General features: G+C 36.6%; 1 protein-coding gene across 1 annotated transcript; it reads left to right on the forward strand.

Moving 5' to 3' along the window:
* Nucleotides 1-3,945: 3,945 nt before the first annotated feature.
* On the forward strand, nucleotides 3,946-21,774 carry TMOD3 (tropomodulin 3 (ubiquitous)). Its single transcript, XM_009576598.1, has 9 exons — nucleotides 3,946-4,133; nucleotides 5,568-5,724; nucleotides 13,722-13,844; nucleotides 14,461-14,550; nucleotides 15,091-15,221; nucleotides 16,444-16,551; nucleotides 18,013-18,156; nucleotides 18,509-18,653; nucleotides 21,192-21,774. The coding sequence occupies exons 1-9, from the start codon at nucleotides 4,008-4,010 to the stop codon at nucleotides 21,221-21,223; spliced, it is 1,056 nt and encodes a 351-aa protein (XP_009574893.1). The 5' UTR covers nucleotides 3,946-4,007; the 3' UTR covers nucleotides 21,224-21,774.
* Nucleotides 21,775-22,818: the final 1,044 nt, after the last annotated feature.

Below are 22,818 nucleotides of genomic sequence, written 5' to 3' on the forward strand. Positions count from 1 at the left end.
CCCCCGCTGCAGACCCCCCCGCTCCAGACCCCCCTGCTCCAGGTTGGATTCATGCAGAGGCTGGGTGGAAGGAGGCTCCGAAGGAACAAATGAGATTAAAGTGAACTCTGCGAACACACTGGCCAAAACCAGCTTGGTTTGTTTTTCATGATGTCACTTCTATTTTAAAATCCAAGTTACGGAAACGGTTTACAGTGGACTTTAACAAGACTGTAGTTTCCTGCAGGCAAGATATTTCTAAAGAGTTATTCCTGTTAGGGTCCCAAAAAATTGTCGTCTTAAGTATAATAGAAATTTCGGTGAATTTCTGGGGGAGAATTTTTGGAAGAAAATAGGAAGCTAACTATTTTTAGAATCTTGTGGTTTTTAAAAATACACTTTCACATAGGAGAAAAAAAAAATATTTTAACTTGTAGTTAAGAGGTGTGTGAAAGTTGCTTGACAGTCTTTCAGGGGATGATTCAGGTAATTATAAAATGGCCTAAAGTAACTGCTATCTTCTGATTTCTTTAGTTGTTCATTGATTTCTCAGGTGAAGGAATAATGGCAAGATTTTTGTCTTTGTGATGTCCAGCAGAATATCTTAATTTCTGATTTTTCAACTTCTCTTCTGCTTAATAAATAGAGAGTTGAAATGTGATTGATTGGAAGTGATGGCTTTGTTTCCATTTCCCCAAATGTTTCTTATGCAACTATGAAGTTGCTAGAGTGAAGAACTTAGTTTACCTTATAGTTCTATGTCTGAAAAAAGAATACTAGCCTTTTTGACTTTTAACGTATGTAATGTTTTCATGGTAAAGCTAAGAAGGATACTTAGAAGAAAACTAGCTCCACTCGTCAAAAAAGTGCAAAGTATTTGCAAAGCCAAAATTGATGGTTACAGTTTTGCCTATGATTTTGCAGTAAGATGTGCCACAAATATTCACAGTCTAAATAACTGCTCCTTCTAAAAACTTCTGTTATGCATGTATCTTTCTCTAAGCTGCACTGTTATGGTGAGTGATGGAAAGCAAATAGAGTACCAAATGTGTTTAATGGGAGGTGAAAGGGCTTGTTTGATTAGATTAGGGCTTCAGCTGGCCTTTATGCCCTTTTTAGGCAATGAGAATTCCTGACACCATGTTTTAAAACCTGATTTTTAGCATGTTACATAGGAGTGTCATATATGCTGTGGTTTCTTTTGTAGGGAATGTTTCTGAAAGTCATTACCAAGCAGTCTCTATGTATTACAGACATGATAATCAGTCTACCATAATAACTTTTTAAAAGTATCTCAAGTTAAGTATGCGTTCATATTTTAAATAATACTTTTGATTTATAGGTATTAGAAAATGTGTCCAAAACTCTTTAAATTTAAATTTGCCAGGCCGCATGTGATTCTCTTCCTCTTGCTGAAGTGAAGACTCAGTTACAGAAATAGTGGGTTTTTTTGCTTTGCTGCTTTATTTTTCACTTTTTTGTGTATGTGAACACTGTAGCTCAGGATTTGAAATGGCTACTTTGATCATATTTTAAGAACAAGTGAGGCTAAGGACTATGACCTGAACATTAATTAATGTATTATAAAGGATGAGTAGTTTTCCAATGTAAAACATAGCAATGCCGTAAATAAAAGGTAATTAATTCTGGGTGACAGCATTTTACAGCGATTCATGAAGAGGAAATATAGCCTACATGAATGCAATGTGTGGTTATGCAGTGCTACTCTCCATCAGAGCAAGGGGAACATTATTCTGCAGTATGCTAACTATTCTGCTCCTTATAATTACCTGTTAAAACTATACCTTTTAATATTTGAATGCAAATGGCCATGCAGAAATGTGGGAAATAGCAGCATGTTGACGTAGTATTCAGAAGGTGCAGCCTGGTCACAGACAATGCTGTGTAATTGGCTGCAGGAAATGTTTTTCTCTTATGATAGTGTGTAATGGCTTAAACTGTAAGGAAGGGGAAAACATTAAGGCTCTAGGAATGAGAAGTTTGCATGCAGATTGTGCGGCATCTGCTGCAGCTATCAGCTAATTGTCCTTCAGCTGTTATGCACCTGGAGAAACAAATACCACGAGACTATGAAAACTGTAGGAGGTGGCACGCTAGACCATAGAGACACTTCTTTGGTTACTTTTGGAACATGGCTTTGAAAAACATAGGTGTGCTACCCTCTGCATTTTCCGCAGCCATTAAACTCTGATGTTCACAGCTCTGTGGCCTCTTGCAAAAGGTCCAGGCTTTTCCAATGTGATTGGTTTTAGTTCAGAGGAAACCAGACGTAAAGTACCAGGAAATTAAGAATTCCTCCTGGTTTTTGTTATGTTCGAGAGAACTTTACCTAAGTTGGTAGATCAGCTTTGGAATTATGTCCTATAGGTGTCAACTGTGGTTTACAAGTAACCTCTAGTTTTCGTATCAGTAGTATTTTTTAAAAGCAGACATCCTGAAAATAGCTGTAAATATATTCCTCATTCAGGTGTAGATGTTGGTAAATTTACCGTCCTTGCAAAGGCAATTGTTAAAACGAGATTTACTTTACAGGTAAATTTGACTGAATGGTGAGGATGAACCTTTATGTGCTCATGTCTGTCTGTTCAGTGTCTCTTGAATTAAAATATCACCGTATGTAACGGTGACGGCCAGGGAGACCTTTCTTGATGTAAACAACTGAGGTGAAGGAATTCTGTAAGCTGGATTCCATGTATAGTATGTATGTACGGCCGTTCTTTTCCTTTTACTTAAGAGACAATAACTTTAAATTTATCTGTTTTTGAAGTACAGTGTAAGTGCAGGTTTGAAGTAATGAAGTTAGTGAGCATCTGAACTGGAATGTGGGCTATTGGAGAACAAATAACGTTTGCTGTATGTTTGATCTGTGTTGAGTATTTCTATAGAGCTGAGAAAGGGGTTAGGGCAGCTAGTGAGGCTGAATGTATGGATCTAGCTTTTGATCCCCAAATATATTACGGACACTCTTGATCGCTTACAGAGAGTCATTGAAGTTACTTTGTGTGTGTGTGTGTGTGTACTTGAAGCAATAATTTGGCTGAACAAAAGGAGAATCCCAGAACTTCTTACAGAAAAATGAGAGAAACCAACTTGTCTGCTTGAACAATGTTGTGATTAACTGTTTGTTTTTTCCAAGCCAAATCCTCAAAAGTTGTGATTGTTAAAAAAAAGGTTCCCTGTGCTTTACTTGTCTGTGAGAAGTACTATATAGACTGTATCTTTTGAAGGGCCCCAGTTTCCTTTAAGTATAATATTTAGTGAGCAGTTATGCAGTCTGTTCTGTATTTTTTTTTTTTTTTTGGTAGTAGGGTTGACTGGAGTGCTGCTACTTTTCATCAAGCTGTTTTAATTTTACTCAGGGCAGAATGTTACTTCAATGGTAGTGCTATAATTAACTCAGAGGCAAACTTCCTTTGTTCCCTCTGTAGGTAATATGCCGGGATATGAGTCAGTAATAACCAATTAACTTGTTTGTAGTGAATTTCTCCTTTACTGACCTCGAACAGCAGCAGCAACAATAAATGTAAAGCATCTTAACTCTTCTTTTGACTGCAGTATCTGTAAAAACCGATGGTGTTAAGCTGGACTCATAAATACTAGGTATAATTGGTATCTTCTCCCTCCCACCCTGCAGCCTGCCCTGCTCTGTGGGAATTATGGCCTTGGAGTTTTCATTGAGAAAACTGAGTACTGGCATTCATCTAAAAATATATATATCTTAGCTATTGATGGAAAAGGGCATGGCAAGACGGGATTCTTGTCAGTGAAGAAGCAAGGTGTAGACAGCTTCCAAGAGTGCTTTGTCTGTTGTAGAATAACAGATAAATATGAATACTGGATGAAAAAGTTTTCCTTTCAGAGGTGTATTTGGAGGTTGAAGATGCTTTGTAGTTGGGATATTTACCTTACCTATGGTTATTTCTTTTTAAAACTTTTTTTTTAATAGATCAGGTTAAGAATAAGACTTGGGATTTGAAGTGTTTGAGCAACTTGCTACTGCTCAAGTCATGACGCTCCCATTTCGAAAAGACTTGGACAAGTACAAAGATCTCGATGAGGATGAAATTCTTGGCAAACTTTCGGAAGAAGAACTGAAACAACTGGAAACTGTTTTGGATGACCTTGACCCTGAGGTAGGTATTAGCCAAGAGAAATTTTATTTTTTCGTTTGTTCAGAAACTAGTCTGAAAGAAATTGAGACTCTTTTTTTACTTGAACAATATACTTTTGGACAGAGCTTTTTCCTAGTCTGCTAATGATCTTATTTACAGATATATATGTGTATATAATATTTCAACTGTTTATTTCCTGTTTGCAATGTGAACGCAACTGCAGTAGAGAAAATGGAAGAAGGGATTGTCGGGAGGAGCTTTCTGGGACTTATTTATAAATAAAAATTGTTCTTGGTCCTGTTCTTGAAAAGAAAGTTTATTTAGAAAGGCCTGTTTAACTTTCCTGTTTCCAGTGTTGTCTGGTAAACAGCCCTTTTGCATCAGTTTTTATTTTGTTGCTTCTACCGTTGGAGTTTGATGGGAGAGTGAGGGTGCTAACCTCTTCTACAGATTCCTGGTCCTGTATCTGGTAGCTTATATCTATTTCTGTCCTTGTGCTGGATTTGCAAAGAGGAGGCAAATAATTACTCAGCTCCTGAATGATTATGGCAGCATGGGGTATTGAATAAGGAACACTTTAGCTTTCTGTTATAAAGAGCTATGTCCTCCACTGATACTGCAGCTAATATCAGAGTCCAAGACTTGTGTTTTCACCTCCTGATTCTCTGGTCTTGCTTTAATAGGACCAGGATTAAGTTTAATCTTGATGTTCAGGGATCACTTAAGAATATTATGATCACCTATTTTGTTGCACTGCAAGGTGTTCTTGATATTTTAATTGGCTTTGGCTTTATAGACATTTTAACAGAGGAGAACTGGTAAAAGTGACTGGTTGTCTTTCATGATAGTCTAAATTTCTGTACATTCTGTTCTTTCCATACTAATATCCTCCATTTTTTTCTGTTGGTTTTTTTTTTTTTTTTCCTTTAGCTGAAATACGTTGATGATAGCAAAAAAACACCCCACCTTGAGTCAGGTCAAAAGTAGAAATGCTCTGTGTTAAATGTTGGGTAGTACTATAGGCAGTTGTCTTAAAGACTTAGAAACACATGGATATAAGTGATGGAGGAAGCAGTCTTCTTGCTGAATGTCTAAACTGTAAATAGTTGAGTTTTATTTACTACTACTCATTTAAACAGTGTTCATTCTAGAAAAGAAATGCAAAGTAACTAGCAAGTCTAGTGCTGGGAGTTATTGTACTTAAAGAATTGCTTCAGTCCTATTCAGAGTGCAGCACGCTCTATTTTTAATTATATTCTTGGTGTCTAAAGAATAGATTACTTTGCGTCCTCCCCTGCCCCCAAAAAAAGGAAGTTGGCAAGGGATCAGACATTGTCTAAAAAGGATGATGGGTTTGAACCTTGGGGAGAGGGAGCAGTAAGAGGGAAATGAAACTAAACAGGTGTTCACTCAGACTTTCTGAGCCGTACTTGTTTGCTCCATTTTGTTTTGCAGAACGCACTTCTGCCTGCAGGCTTCCGACAGAAAGACCAGACTGCTAAAAAGGCTTCAGGTCCCTTCGACAGGGAACGACTCCTTGCATATTTGGAGAAGCAGGCTCTTGAGCACAAAGACAGGGAAGACTATGTGCCTTTTACAAGAGAAAAGAAAGGTAACGCCACCCTTTCCGGCGTAGGTGGTTATGAAATCTCTGAAGTGGACTAGCCAGAACTGCTGTGAACCAAAGTTTATTGAAGCACTGACAGCTCTAATGCTTTTTAACTTGCAGCGTTTCCAAACGAGTGCTACTGTGCAGAGGCAGGATGCTTCCTGTTCAAGCATTTTGTGGCGCTGGGGCTGGTGTGCTGTTTGCCATGTAGCACAGGAAGGAAGGAAATAAGACTCAAAGATTTTATCAAAGATTGCAAAGTTCTGATGGAGATGGTATCCTCAAAGTAAGAGCTACCCCTGATTCATGTCAATAATAACAAAATGCTGTCCTTGTGCCTGTGGCTTATGCCCTGTGGTGCTGAGTACAGACAGTAACATTTGTAATACTATGTTGAATTTAAAAAACAGCAGCAGATGGTGTCATGGTAGATACTCAGTAATGTTCGAAGATGTTGTAGGCTGACAAGGCCAGGCAAGTGGTGTATGCAATCATGTTATCTTCCTAGTATGCTTACCGAGAAGTTTAATAATAGTTATTATTAAATAATTACATAGTTAACATCGCAAGAAGCTTTGAAATCTGGCAGTGGTTTGTGGTCTCAAAACCACGGAAACATTGACCGAATGAGTGGACGCATTATTAAAGCCTGGGATTTTAAATCTTTGTTTTGGATCTAGTCGTCTTATTGACTTGATGGGAAGCATTTTCCTTTTCAGGAGAAAATTTAAAAAGAATGTGCATCTTAAATATTGTAAGAATAGATTTCCCCCCTCCCGTCTCCCCCCCCCAAAACAAGAGTTCCCAAATTTGTTGTGCCTTACTAAGCGCTATTGGTAAGGACAGAAACTTCCAGTTCTGTGCTGGGCACATATGCATAGGAGGAGGCTTTTAGCTGTTGCCACAGTGTTTGTGTACTGCTTGTGAATTCTAGCTTGTCTGAACCTTCCCCAGCAGCAGGGCAGATCTGCTGCAGTAAGACTTCAGTAAATTGTTTTAAGTTGTATTGCAACTGGTCAAGATGAACAGGCTCCTCTCTTCTTAAGGGTTTGAAACCTTTTAATTCTACTTAATTCTCTGATGTGAATCATTGCTTATTTCAGACTTGAGTCTTCATTCATCTACTGAGTTTGTATATATGATTGTGATTGTGGTATATATTCGGTGAAATTTGTTGGGGGTATTTGCATTTTCGCTGCCTGTACCAGATAGCTGTTACTTGACAATGTTGGTGTCTCTTTTTCTTTTCCTTGAAGTAATAGAGAGGTTGTGACTTTATAACATGCTGCACCACATATGGTGTACTACTTCCTTAATACACCGTGTTTTGCCTTATTTGTGTAGTTTAACACCACTTTTGTAGAGAGATAACAGTGACACTCCTTTGCTGGCAGGACAATGGGAGTTCACTGACTGAATCTCTAAGGGTAACGGAGTTAAGGATAATGCAATGTATTGACTGTAGAAGGTAGTCAAAGGTACTTATAGCAGCAGTACCCTTATGGTACCTCCGCTGCTGGCAAGTACCTGTTAATCCCATGTTTGGCTGTGCAGTGTGCTGCTGCTTCCTCCCCTGTTCTGCTTGTTGCCTGACGTATTTGCTAGTGTATGTTGGAGACAGCCTAATGGTTTAACGTGATTGAGTTCAAGTATATTCGGGCCTCGTAACTGGTTTGGGGAATCCCTTGCAGCCCAGCTAGCTTGTACACCACTCCTTCAGGATGTGAGGCTGGGCGTGGAGGATTTGCTCTAGTTAGTACTACTGTTTCTAGTGAGTACTAGTGCTTCATTCAGATAGGTGGTTCTTTAAAGTCAGCTTACGTACACATGCACATGGCAAAACTATTTGTTTGGGTAGATAAAATCTGTGAGAATCCTGTAGAAAAACAGAGGGGTCCAGCTATAACGCAGATCTTGGTTAAGAAAGATCAAATGTCATTTCCTGTATGTAATAAAGTATTACTAAATAGCAGTCTGTCTGGATGTTGCAATATGTCATACCAGTTTAGTTACTAAAATTTCCTGTATGTCTTTAAAAAAAAAAGGGCAACAAAAAAACCCAAAACAACCCCCCCAAAAAGACTCAACCAAAAAACCAAAAGAGTTGCTATTTAATAACTTTTTCTACCATTTATTTTAGTACCATAGAAGAAGAGAAAATAATATGAAAAATGAAATGTAGCTTACTTTCATCGAAACTAAAAGTGTGGAAACAAATGTTCAGTATAGAAATTCATGCTCTGTTAAATGGGCAGGAGGAGGCAAGAAGACTAAGCTCATTTTGTAGTAGGTGAGGGGTAACCTTTTCTTTTCCCCTTATTAAAATGTAATGGTTCAGCTTTGATTTGCTCCGTGTTTGTGGCCATTCTGCACAAAAATGGCAAATCTATGTAACTTAATCTTTTAAATCAAGAAATCATGATCTTTATCTAGATGTAAAACTTGGAAAGGGAGTGGAGCAAAACTTAATACTTGTGTAGGATGTTTTTTGTTTAAAGGGAGCTCTTATCCTAATGTGTTTTTCTTTGATATTAAAAAAACAAACAAATGACTAAGCTGGCTTATAATTTTTCTCTTTGGCTAGATAAAAATATTATGGAGAAATGCTAACGAATTGTGGAATAGGGGTAGGTGAAAATCTTGCTTGATAGTCCTGTTAATTCAGAAGACTGACAATTGTAACGATCAGATCTAGAGGTTTTGGGGAGAGAGCAATCTTCTTGGTGCCGTGTTTGTGGTCAGGGTCAGGCTTTGCTAAAATATTTCTGTGTGCCCAGCTGGTCTCATTGCTCTAACTTGGTCTAATTATTCATTTCATGGAGTAAGAACGGGAATATCTACCCTTCTTCTTCTCTTTCCGTTTCCTATTTTAGTAGAACTGATGTCCTACATGGCAATTTGGCCTGCAGGTTTATCAAAGAAGCTTACCCTTGGTTAATTTCAAACATCCTGGCTTGCAACTGATTCTGGTAACTTGTTTCCCTACTACAGTGTAAAGTAAAATCCTCTCTTCCAGTTGTCCTAAGTATGCCATTTTGGGGTAACATGTTACTAAAACAATGTTGCATCTCTTTCACTGATAGATGACCTGATTTCACCAAATCTTTGGAACCTTTTTTTGCTGTGTGCTATGAAATGTGGAAGATCTGAAATCATGTAAAGTATCCTGATGTATTGAGATGAACAGTGCTATAGAAATGTGAAGCTTAACAATCCCCAAATTATATTCTATTGCATTTTTCCAGTGCCTGATTTTGTTTCTAAAAACATCCTTAAAAACATAATTTGTTTTTAAATGTGATTTAATGACTTAAGTCACATTCTGTTCCGATTAAGTGTTGAACTATACAGTAACCCATTGTTCAAGAGATTCATGAGAGCAATGCGGTCATAATTTCAACACAACTAGCTTTGTCTCAATCTGCGTACGTACGTATGTCATAAAGATTTTACAAGGCATACTGCAAGGAGAAGGATCTCTCATCTAAACAGTGAAGTGAGGCTTCAGCACTGGAGTCTGTTGCCCTCAAGTGTGTTCCATGCATCTGACCAATGCTCCTCACTTGTCTTGGAACAGCAAAATATGAGAATTATTGCACCTGAGATAAAAACATATCTAACATCAGTAATTTACTTTGTGATGTATAGTGCAAGGCATTACCAAATTATTATGTAAACTAAGCCTTGCATTTCTAGCCTTTGCATTCTCCTAATCGTGGCTTTCTCTTCCAACTGTCCCTCTGCATTCCTTCCGGCATATGTTTGTTCTGTGTAGATTTGCATTTCATGTAACTTCTGCTTTAATGTTGTTGGTGGTTTGTTGTTTTTTTTTTTTCCCCCTGCTCTATCAGCCAGAAAATATTGTTATGCTGAAACCGTAGTCACCTGGCTGGAGCTTTTTTGGTGCTGCCCTGCTCCGATGTTGTTCTACATCACCATTTGCTTCTGTTGCAGCAGGATTTGGGATGCTGTGTTCTCTGTTTGCTTTTCAATCACTGGTCTTTAAAGCAAGTGTGTTATATCTTGTAAAATGTAACACAGCTAATATCCTGTAGAAGCTTTGGAGAAACAACTTGTCGAATTGACATTCTTCATACAAGACCACTAGAACAAAATAACATGTGATACTCTAGCCTTAATATAAAACAGTTTTCTAACTCACTGCAATGTGCTCTATAATCAGATAACGAATAACAGTACTGTTTCCACAGTAAGATACTGAGGAAGTCACTTGTAAGTTGAATTTAAAAAATTAGTATTAAATTGTGCTTACAAGTGAATTGATGAACCTTAGTCTGTCACATGGTAAGAATTGGTGATTGATGAATTATATTATATATTATATGATTATGGATTATATCAATTTCTGGATTGATGAGGCTTTCAGGAACATAAGATGTAAGGAATGTATCAGATGTTGTTCGCTCTTCTTCATGAAGTCACTGATGAGATGAGTTTGTATTCAGTTGTCCTCAGGTGACACTTGATTCCTTTCCTGCAAAGAGAGTACTGCAAAGTAGATTTTAGACTTTCTTCTGATCTGCAAGTCATGGCCGCTTGCTGCCCGCTAGGATGGGGGTAGGACTGTGCGATATGTGAGAGTAGTACCAGCAATATGCAGTGTATGGCCACACTGAACAGACCTGATTTCTGCAAGATTTTCAGTCCCACCTTAGATAGTGTGAGTCTGTGTATGAAATGTCTAGGGCACTTCAACAGACATCATCCAACGTTTCTGCCTTTTGAGCAATGCAATTGTGTGGAACTTGGAACTGAAAGTTCGTTCTGTAGCAAAGAAAGCCTGTGAATTAATCCTGGGATGTGCATCATTTAACATATTAGCTAAAGGCATGGAAGACCTGAATATATAGTTATTACAGAAATGATGGGAACACCTCTGAAATTTGCCTCTTCGTGTTGTATTGTTTAATCTTTGCGGTATCCTTGTTGGCTGAAAAGGAGGATGTCATGTTCCTTCATGCGATCAAATCCCTGCCATTTGGAAATGTTCCACTTGAGGGCTGAGAAAGCTATTCATCTCATGGGCTGCACAGATGTGTAGTCTGTTGGTTTTTTTGTCTGCTTGTTTTGTTTTTTTTTTTTTTAAGCTTACATTAGTAAGGGGGGAAGGGAATTGCCAAACTGTCTTGGCAGCAGGCCTTGAGTTAGATCATTGTCCCCAGAGACACAAGGGTCTTATCCTTTTTGAAGTAAGTTCGTTACTGGAAGTGGGGCGTGGGGAAGGACCTGCTTTCATATGTGCATTGTAAACTTCTGAACTCTGGTCTAGGATGAGATGAAGCCAATGAATGAAAGATTATATACACAAGGGTGTGACCTGTTTTATAACAAAAACTGCTCCTGACCTGGTTCATGTGACTGGAGTTGGCTGCAATGAACATTTCTGGAGGGGAGCGGCTTTAATAAAAACTGAATATACTTCTTTTTTTTAAGGTTATCTTAAGTCAGGTATGTATGGATAAATTTTGTCTTACTCTTAGGAAGCAAATGTTTAGAACCAGGAGTTCCTAACCTATGAATTTAAGAATTACTTAAAGTAACATAAGGAAAAGTAGTTCTTTTTTGTGGGTACTGTGTGCTGAACCAGGCAGGAGGCTGATCTAGGTTGAAATATACTTTTACAAAGTTGCTTTTAATTGAGATCAGTTTTCTTCTCCCACTTGCTGCCTGCTGCGCTGATGCTGCAAAAAGGTGACATGAACAAAGGCTCAGGTGCTCAAATCGCACTTTCCTTCTCTTCTTCCTTGTACTCTGGAATCCTTACTTTTTTTACTAGTCTGTATTACTGAGGGAGGACAATGCAAACATAGCTAATGAAAGGCTTTAGATCATGTGTATGCTGTTCAGTGTTTCATGGGTTAACGAAAACCTCCTCAAACATTCTCATATCTCTTCTGAAAATTACAATTTAAGTTGAAAGTTATTCTCTCCCAGTAGGTGATGCTGGTAAAATAAAATGGGGGTAGAAATGTACAGTATCAATTATACCAAAATAATCTTAAACATTTACTACCTAAGCCTCCAATTTATGAAGGTTTTCTTTTAATCCTGAATCACCACAAACACAGTTTCTTTTGCACTGTCCATCAAACCTGAGGTATGGGTGGTAATGCATGTCAGCTGCTTTCAGCTACTGTTTGTAGTTGGTACAGTTATGTAAGGAGATTTATTTTCTGCTTCTAAATATGGATAATGACCATTTATACAACTTTCCAAAGAGATAGCAACCCAGGAACAAAAACACTGTGTTGCTAGCAACAGATCTTGGTTATCAGACTGTGTTGTCAGAGAAAAACCTGATACACTTCTTTGTAATCTGTGCTAGTGGTAATGCATTAAGTTCCTTCAAAAAAAAATTAACTACAAACTATTGTAATCTAGGATGGGAATCTGGAGGGAGAGAAAAGGTGGATGGATTTTGTTATGCCCGTGTCTGCTGTGGGACACAGGAGCTGACTTCAGGCATTGCTTCCCCACAAGTGGTGAAACCAAAATCCCGCTTTGTTGGAATTTCCCAGAAATAAAACTGCAACATCCCTATAAAGCTTCTTGTCACTGGGAGGTATTTAAAAATGCTAAACTTAGTCTTAGTCCAAACATGTAACAAGATACACTTGTATGCAGTATGAGGAAGAAAATCTCAGGCTTCCAGCTTCTGCCCAGCTGGTCTGATTCTGGTGCATGGTGGGTTGTCATCCTGTAATTGGGATGAGCTAGTATGATTTGTGTAAATGTTTTTTAGCTATGAATATGGAAGAACGTGGGTTCCTGAATTAGCACTGAGTCTTCATAGGAAGATTATCGACACTGCTTCCTATTCCGGGAAATAACTAAAGGAAGTTGGAACCCCTTTCCCACAGCTCTGTCTGCTGGTAGCTCAGGCAACCTGGAAACGTTGCAAAAACTTTGAATAACTGTTAAGGTTAGATTCGCAGTTTTCTAGTTGTGAATTACTTCTATCAAATGCATCAGTTTTGTTCTCTCATACAGTACCGGAGCTTTTATTTACCGTATTAATTTGTCCTGAACCTAAGCACCCCTTACCTCTCCTGGGTTCTTACCCAGTAGTAGACTTCTTTGTTCTGAAAGGCCAATTCTAAATCATTAAAATCTGAACTCTTTTCAGAATAACCGTTAGAATAGCTTTCTCGTATTCTGATTTCTTACCCTAACTTTTTAGCTGAAGATACATCCAGGAATTATGCTAGCCTCACAGAGCTCTATTTATAATGCATGTCTCCTAAAATAACTTTTCCCATTACCCGTCTGTAATGACTAAAAAGTTGGTGCAGAATGTGATACTACTACTGCTCTTTTTCCCATTGAATCTTCTGTAACCTTTCTAAGTATCATTTTAGAAAATAGTGTCATTGGCAGAGAAATCTATTATCTTGTTTTGTGCTGTTCACAAACCATGGTTTTCTCAAGCAGCTCAGGCATCCCCTTTTTTACTTAAAAATTGAGTTAACATCTGAAATCAGAAATATTGTGTATGCTGTAAAACTGCAGTGAATACTCAGGTGTGTGATTTCAGATGATTCTTTGATATTCTGTTTCTTTGACATGTTCAGATTACCTGGTTCAGATTTGCCTGGGTCCCTTTCTCCCTTAAGAGGGTATCGGTCATCATTCTCTAGCAATACTGAATTTTCCTTAGAGGCACTTTTTCTAGACTGTTTAAAATGTATAATGGAGGCTTATATTTTACTTTCTAATACTTAGGAGAAAAAAATAAGATTGGAGTCATGATACAGACTCCTGAAAATTTTGAATAAGTAATGTTATATTCCTGCTTATGCTCTTTCCTCATCTCTGACTTTCAAGAACAAACAGAAGAAACCTCATTCCTTTATGTTGTCCTTGGTGCTCTTCTCAGGATTTACTAAATGTAATATGTATTGCTTAAGAACAGAAAAATTTAAAGATAAGTAGCTATATAATACAAAATAACATCAGACACTTTATTTTCTCTTATCCAGGGAAAATATTTATCCCCAAGCAAAAGCCTGTACAGTCTTATACAGAAGAAAAATTCTCTCTGGATCCTGAACTGGAGGAAGCCTTGACCAGTGCCACAGACACAGAATTAGGTGACCTTGCAGGTTAGTATTTTTGAAATGTGAATGGACTGGTGTGTATTTAGACAAGAAAGATCTGTAATTAATGTGGTAATGAATTTGTTATCTGAAATGTGACTATAGGAAGTTGTAGTTGTGATAAAAACTAGAACGTGTTATATGCCAGTTTGGTTGTAGTGTATCATCTTTGTTGATTTGTGATAATGTATAGGAAGGTAGATTATTTTGGCCTGCATAAGATATCTGATTTTCAAAGTCAAAACCTTTAAGTTCATTCCTCAGACTGGCTGGGTTTTTTTGTGTACACTACCGCCTTTTCTTGCGTATAAGAATGTGTTGCTATGTGCCTGTATTCTTAAAGCTTCAGTCAAGAATTTTGTGCCTGAACTGCACTTTTAACTTTGATGCTTGAACCTGGTGAGGTCAAATCTAAGATGTGAAAGGCAACTAAAAAGTCTATAATTAATTAATTTTTTTCTACTTTTCTTTAAATTCTTACGAGATAGAATGGCTTATTGTACTGATAACTGGGTGTTTTACAACCATCAGTTGTTATTGTTTAAAAGAACTCTGCATCTGAGCTGAATTATTCAGGAACACTAAAATTGGTTTTTTGCTTTTTCTTTCTCTGTTTTTACAGCTATACTGGGAATGTCCAACTTGATAACAAACAATCAGTTCTGTGATGTCGTAGGAAGTAGTAATGGGATTGACAAAGACAGCTTCTCAAGTAAGTGTGTGCGCAAGTGCTAGATAAATATTTGAGTTCTGTGTACTGCACACAGTTACTATAGCATTAACTATTTTCTGTTGCAGTATCATTCTCTATAGACTATTCAGTCTCGAATTGGAAATGTGCATGTCTAAAACATTGCTAATTGAGTTATGGCAAGAGTGGAATTAAAATATATCTATGTATACTAAAATCTATTCTGCAGGTAGTTCACTTTTGGGGGGATAAAAGTAGGCATAAACATGCATTTGTGCGTGTTGGTTTTTAGGTTTCATGTTTGTGTTTGTAATTCAACTCCTATGTGCTTTCTGAAAAAAAAGCTGGTGTGCAAGAAAAGCAGAAAGGCTGTGAGGACCTTTGGAAAAGAATTGAACTTTATGAAAATATGGTCAGGAGAGGCTGGTATGCTTTTTGGGTGGGGGAGAGATGTAGAGACTGATAAAATGATCTTTAAATACAGTAAATATTTAGTATGTGTATCACTTATTCACAGTGAATGTATATGACCTGTTTGATTACAATTAAATGCCTTTTCAGATATAGTAAAAGGTGAAAAAATGTTGCCTGTTTTTGATGAACCACCAAATCCCACAAATGTGGAGGAAACACTGCAAAGGATTAAAGATAATGATTCCCGCCTTGTTGAAGTTAATCTAAATAACATTAAGGTAATTACCTGAAGTCTGCAGTAAATATGCTGCTTTTTCTCAGTAGAAGATGCTTTAAGCTGTAAAACTCTACAAGAGAGCATGATAGGCTTATTTTAAGTACAGGAGCCTTTCTGCTAAATGTTGCAGTGTGTGTAATCTCAGAAACCTGGAGCTAAACTGATAAACCATCTTGGTTTCTTTTGCCAAATGTGTATTTAAAAAGTCTTAGATTTTCTTACTGCCAGCCCAGATTTCTGTTGCTGCCAAGTTGGTGACGGTTCCAGCAGATGACCATCGTGGGATGGTTTGAATCCTACTTTGAATCCTTTGTCCTTGATGAAGCAATGTGCTCTCAGTTACTGCTATTGCAAACAAAGTGATATTTGTACCTGACATCCTTCTGATTCTTGTACAAAAGAGCTGTCGGCAATTAGGGCAGCTTCTGCTCATAAGTGTAACAGTTGTGGTTTTAAACATGACTAAAACTTTTGTATATTTACGTGAAAGAAAACAGAACTATAGCACTCCTGACTTGCAGTGCAGACAGCAGTGACAGGCTATTTGTTGCCCTTACTAAAGGAAGAAAATAAAATACATGGTTTAAGAATATTGTACAATAGAGAAATGCTAGCCAAAATAAATGCCTAAAAAGGCAACAGAACAAAATTTCTGTTCAGTGAGAAATTTGCTACCCTAATTATCTAAAATTACTCCTTTTAAGCTTGGTTGCTACTACAATGTAAAAATTATCAAACTATAAATTGGCAAACTCTGGAATTATTTTTAATAGAACACAGAGAATGAAATGCTAATGGTTTCACCAGTTTAAAGCTCTAAATCCTTTTATATTTGTGAGAGTTTAATTTGATGCTGATAGTTAGCAGAATGTTCAGTTCATGTAAATTTTTGCTCAGTAACAGTTCCAAGTCAGCTGAATATTTTTTAACTTCTATTGAGGCAATGGCATGAATGTAGTAAAGATGACTTTGCTTTATAGAATTGGTGACTCTAAAAGCCATTGCATTTTACATATAGCTTTGCTACACATGTAGGCCTTTACTTTGAGACTGCTGGAGACCAGTGATAGTATTATAGTATTTATATAGTATATATAGTATACAGTTAATATTTATATAGTATATATATTTTGCTGTAAAGAGAATAAGATAATGGAAGAAGTTGGGGGGGAGGGGATAAACTTGTGTATCTCACGAGAGTGAAATGCTATTTTTAATTCAAGAACATACCAATTCCAACGCTGAAAGAATTTGCAAAAGCCTTAGAAACCAACACGCATGTGAAGAATTTTAGCCTTGCAGCCACCCGAAGCAATGATCCTGTTGCTGTTGTAAGTACTCTTGCTAACGTGCTTAAGTGAGGTGCAAGGGAAGTTAGGATGGAAAGACAATGGTAAGGGATTGCATTGAATCCTGTTTAAATATTTGGGGATGAAAATGATTAAATTCTGTTACACTGTAAGGTGTGTTTTCTTTAACAAAACTGTGCTGTATCAAAGTTGGCAAATGATTGCTAGTTGACGAATATGCAGCAATGCATCAGATGTATGAGATGAGTGAGAAGTCTTTTTTTTCAGTCCCTTCTCCCTGATTCTTCATTTTGCTAATCTCCTTCCTGTTTTTTTTTTTTCCCGATTGTTTAGTTCCTGATGCTCATTCCACGAGCCAATAGTATATTCAAAATTAACTTTAAAAGAAGCACATTTGAGGACTGAAAAAGCTCATAATCTTTTTCTAACTAGAGTTTTAGTTGAAGAAAGTTGTAAAATACCTGTTTCTCTGATTTCCCTACCAAAGATTGGCTTAAAGCATTGGCATATAAAGCATAACATTAGTCAAGGTATCTAGTTTGACACAATTGAAACTTAAGTATTTATCATCTGGTCCTGTTTTTCCTATGTTGAATCAAAAGCAGTACCTTCTTTATTTTTAAATAAAGAGGTAAGAAAACAGCACTAACTGTTTTGCCAGGACAATCCTTTGCATTTGTTTTAATTTGAAATTAGAAAGAAAACTAGCTTGAAAGACTCCATTAAATGAAAAAATGAACATTTGAAAGCTTTATGTTGGGTCAATTAAAAAGTTCCTTTTCAGTAGAACTGAAACATTTGTAATAATCTATGAAGGCTTGTTTTCTCAGGTGTGGTTTTGTCGGGGGTTTTTTTGCATTGTGAATTAATACAAAAAAATTTAAAGGTTATGATTTTTATGACAGTAAACCTCAGCAGTTACCTATTCTTGTTTTCTTATTTTCTCAGAAATAAGATCAGGTATATGATATTTCCATAAGAGTGCTTTTAGCTACATGCTGGTACTGTGCTTAGAGCTTTGAATTTTACCCCTTCCTACCAGATCTGTAGCCACAAGCATTTTGAAAGTCAGATCTCTTGTTTACAAATTAACCATACCTAATTCTCCTTTCAGTTGACTAACGCCCTTTCTTTGGCCTTTACTTAGCAGCTTGCATTACTCATTGTATGCTGTGAAGGCTTACAAAGTGGAATTGGTCCAATATGCTAATTTCAGACAATTTATATTCTGTGTAGCTTTTTAGTTTGTAACAAGAGAAAGACAGGCCTTTTCTTGACTAAATACTATTAAAAAAGGGAATGTAGATAATGCCTCGTTGAAGACTCCAGTCTCAAATAATAAGTGAAAACTTGTAAAGTTACACTATGCATCTGTGAACTTGTTGGTTCTATTGAACTAGTTAGTGGAAATGGTTATCACTGTGTCCTATGATGTACTGTAGCAAAATTCAAAAGTTTAATGATGGTTTCTTGCATTCAAAGGCTCTTGCAGATATGCTGAGAGTAAACACAAAATTAAAAAGTTTAAACATAGAATCAAACTTCATCACTGGAGTTGGAATTTTGGCACTGGTCGATGCACTGAAAGACAATGAAACATTGACAGAGATCAAAATTGATAATCAGGTAAGTGAGGTGGTGGTAATATCATAATTAAAATCAGTCTATCCTAGTTGACTGAATATTTTTAGAAGGCAGCTTGTGATAAACTTTCCAAAATATTTTACTTGTAAATATCTTAACCCCATGAATGATTGTCCTTAAGATTCTCAGAAGCATCCAGTTGAAGTTGATTCCTGGTCACTTCTGTGCTTGCTTGTGCTTTAAAGTGCACAAACGTATTTTATGACCTTCTGCCTTTTAGATTAATCAAAATGAAGCTAAGTGTTTGTTGACTAATATGATGAAAGTATTCTGATCTCTTTCAGGGTGAATACACATAAGCTCTGTTGTCCTTGTGTACCTTTTATTTTAACAGAGGCAGCAGCTGGGCACAGTTGCAGAAGTAGAAATTGCCAAGATGCTTGAAGAAAACACCAAGATCCTCAAATTTGGATACCGTTTCACACAACAGGGACCTCGAGCCAGGGCAGCTGCAGCTATCACAAAAAATAATGATTTGGGTAAGACCTGTCAGTAGAGAGTGACTATTAAATGAATGTGTGCGTGGCACAGGTTTTAAAGGTGTCTGTTTTTTCTGCTTTTCTGTTGATATAACCAGGATAGCAAAATAGAACAGTTTCAGATTTCTCCTGTGCTTTACTCCTACTCTTCTGTTGCTGCTTGATGTTCTCCTTTTATTTTGTTGCAGAGTGTTCAGGTGTATGAGTTGAGGATTTTTAGCATAGTCTAGAACAAGAACATTCAAATTCCACATGATTTGTGGCAAAAGGAGGGAAAATAATTGATTGTTCAGTTTTATTCAGATAAGATTCATCGTTTCTTTAAAAGCAGAACTTGATATTAATAGTGCAGGATGCCCTCTTCAGTGCCAGGACACTCAGTCTCATTTGGATTGCTTGAGCAAGGAAACTGAATGTACTGTTATGTGCAGAGGTTGGGACTGGGTCATCTCTTCCCTTATGGTTCTGTTCATGCACAGGTACCTTCTCTGCCTCGCTTAAAGGTAGCTGGTAGCAGTGGCATCTTTATTTGCTGCAGTAAGTTTTGTTGGAGCTCATCTGTTAGAATGCTAACTAAATGGACCAGCAGAAAATTGGTTAGTAATATAGCATGTGAATGGAAATCGTTTGTATAATAATGTAAAATACTTAAAGCTCTCAATTACAACAAGATAATGTGGTCCATCTATTTAAATAGAATTACATTTTAAAACTCTGTTTAATTAAACTTTTTGGCTTTAGATGCTTTGTGGTAAGGATTACACATCTCATCAGCGTGAAAACAGGCCAGGCAGTTTAGTAGTAGTAGTAGTAGTAGTAGTTCAGGAATACATTAAAGGGAATGACATAGGAAATTGGAATTTGGTTTAAAGATCTGCTTCCCCTCTGAGTAAAGCTTAAAGTGGAGGAGAACAGGCTCTGAAAGAGATGGAGGAGGAGTAACAGAATAATGCTCAGAGAGAGAAGGCAGGCACTCAAACAACGCATAACTGTTTCTCAAAATAGATGAGAGATGGAGGAGGAGTAACAGAATAGAGCTCAGAGAGAGAAGGCAGGCACTCCAACAACGCATAACTGTTTCTCAAAATAGATTCTAAAACAGTTCTTCTTATTATTTTTTTGTCATAACACTTCAGGTGTCTCTTTACTTTCTTTTAAGGTTTCTCTTTTCACTAGTTCTCATTTTAGTGTTTGACTGTTGGAAACCTATGTTTCTATTGATATCTTGCCTTTTTTTCTTTGCTTTCTTAGTCTGGAGTGTGCGAGTAAAAGTTTCTGCAAATATCTTTTCATCTCTCCAGCCCTGAAGCTACAGAGACAGGTTACTCTGAACACCCAGTTGGGTATTGAGCACTGAAAACTGAGATGTTCAAAGTCTCTCATTTCTGTCTTTGTATGTTCTTCTAAAAAAATAGTCTACATCTTCTTTCTCCCTTGTTTACACTACTTCCCTTTTCTTTGTCTGAAACTGTATACGTGTTGCTTTTAACTGCATGATTGGAGAAGTCTAAGGTTGGAAACTCTTCCATCTGTTCTTGCGATTTGATGAAAGCAGGTATGCATAACTTCTGTCACTGATGAAAACGATTTGGATTCAAATGGAGATAAGTCTATGGGTTACTCTCAAAGTGAGCAATACATTGGCTTTGTAAAGAGTAAAATCCTAGTGTGATTCTATTCTGATTGTTTAGACTGTATCTAAAACATTTCTTTAGACAGGAAGAGGGAGGGGAAACAAAACAGCTTCCCCTCTGTTATTTTGATCTGAAGGTAAAGAAGATCAACTCAAGTTGCAAATATCTATAAAACTACATAATTTCCAATGAGTGGATTTGAGAACAGAATCACTTTCTTCTTATATAGGTGTGCTTGCTCCACTTTTTTTAAACAAAATGGAGATGCCCTATATAATTTCTAAGACCCTTAGCCTCATTTGTTATGTCTGCACAGAAAAGGAAAACACAATTTGATAGGGGAAAGAGAAAATATCAATTAAAAATACTACAAATATTGAGCAAAACTCCAGTCATTCAGTCAATCTTGCATATTCTTAAGTCTGAACAGCGTGTGAGCTTTTAGTGATTTTATTCACAAATTTTTGTTGCTCTTGCATTTCCTGACAACTGAATATTTTTTATTAATAAATGGAATGTTTTAGGCTATTGAATATAACATGTTTTTTTTGCAAAGTGTATAAATTGTATTAGATACACTCTGAAACTTTCTGTTTCTTTTGAAGCCATGTAAACTTAATTCTCCATCACCAGAAAACTGCAATGTAAAAAAAGAGTACTGGTTAAACCTGCTTACCAAACATAAAATGATTAATGTTTCCCACAAGTCTCTCCTCACAAATATTTGAAGCTGTTCATGAATAACTCAATAAGCATAAGCTTAAAATGATGGATAATACTAAGTGTTAATTACCTTAAATTGTCCTAGGTGAAACTTTATGTGGCAAAGTAACTTGATGTTGTAGAAATATGAAAAGTAGTTACAATGATAAAATAGTAAAAATTTTTTTTTCCTCTCTTACAGTTCGCAAGAGAAGGGTTGAAGGAGACAACTAGCAGATCTTGTCAAAACTGCGTAGAGATTTCAAGGGTCATCAAGGCACGCTCATCAATGGGAGCTTTGACAATCTTGGACTACATTTACCTGGGTTAGAAGGGAAAAGACTGGAAACCCCATTCCTTTTAAAGCAAAGCTATATTAATAATCTGCTGGTATGCATCACGTTTTTCAGATTGAGACACAGTAACTGCACCAGTCTCTGTACCATAGTTTTTGATTTTTTTTTTAAGAACTTTTTTTGTATTTCAAGACTTTGGCTGTGCTTTCTACTAAAAAATGTAATTGCAAATCAATGGTATAATTGTCTGTAGTCAAAGAATGGGACATTCAAGATCATTGGGCAGATAATGACCCAACTGAAATGTTTGTTAGAAAATCTGGGGCTGCTTATTTACGTGGAGGGGTGTGTATATTCTTGAAAACAATGCGTTAGTGATAAGGGATTCTTCACACAACAGTTGGCCTCATTTTGTAGAGCTGTTCAGCCTTGTTCATATGCACTGAAGAGAAATCTTTCACAGCTATCTTATTTGTAATTCTACTTTTTATTTTTTATTAGTTCTTGATACTGTGATTAAGTTTAAAGACATCCCTTTAAACCAAACAAAAATAAATTGGCTAAGGACTTCTCTCAAGAGATTTGAGGGACTAATTAAAAAGTGGAAGCCTTGCAAAAAAAAAAAGTAGAAGCCTTGCAAAATTGCAGTTTTTCTATTATACCTAAATCCTTAAGAGTCGTCTTCAAAAGGTCCCATAGCTGTATCTTGCTCTGTATCTAAACTGGATATGTTTTTAGACCAATTTAATGTGTTCATCAGCATTATTTAGTTTATATTCTTTGTTTAAAAATCCTTATCTACATTCATAAGTATCAATTTCTCTAGAAGTAGTGGACATGCATTTGTTAAATTCTGCATAATTGGGTACAGGAAAAACTGTCCTAAAACCACTGTTGTTGCTGGCAAATGGAAAAATCCTTTCTTTCAAGCTGTTGTATTAAGCTGTTAGTACTTAATATAAATCTATAATTTTTTAACAAAGCAATGAAGTAACACTTTTAAGAAAGGATTTTTCTGTTCTGCTTATGTCTTGATGTTGAAACACTACATAAGACATGCAGAAACTAACCAATATGCAGTGTCAAATCTGTATGGCATAGTAATTATTAAAGTATTTAAGTTCTATATCTAAGCAAATTAATAAGGCAACAAGAATCACTTCAACTTCTGTACATAATCACAGTAGACTTCTTTGAAATAATGAAAATCTAGAGGCTTTTTGGTGTAGGTCTGTTTGGACTGTACTGTACTAGTTTGCTCAATGTTGTCATGAGATCATAAACTCACAAAAATGTTCTAAAGGACTGCTCGGCTATATTTATAGCAACAGAGAATTCAACTGACAACTGTTGTCATCAAAGGATCATAATATGGTGAGCATTTTATGTATAGAAAACATATTGGACTGAGATTTTTGCATCAGGTTGTATATACTATAAAAATTTAACAGAGCAACTCTCTGACACTGTGCCCATGTTGTAATTTGCTGCGAATCTTGTTTTGGATCTTTAAAAACAGACTTTATTCCGGAG

The sequence above is a fragment of the Fulmarus glacialis genome, unplaced genomic scaffold (assembly GCF_000690835.1).
Source record: "Fulmarus glacialis isolate BGI_N327 unplaced genomic scaffold, ASM69083v1 scaffold13064, whole genome shotgun sequence".
Taxonomy (NCBI): Eukaryota; Metazoa; Chordata; class Aves; order Procellariiformes; family Procellariidae; genus Fulmarus; species Fulmarus glacialis.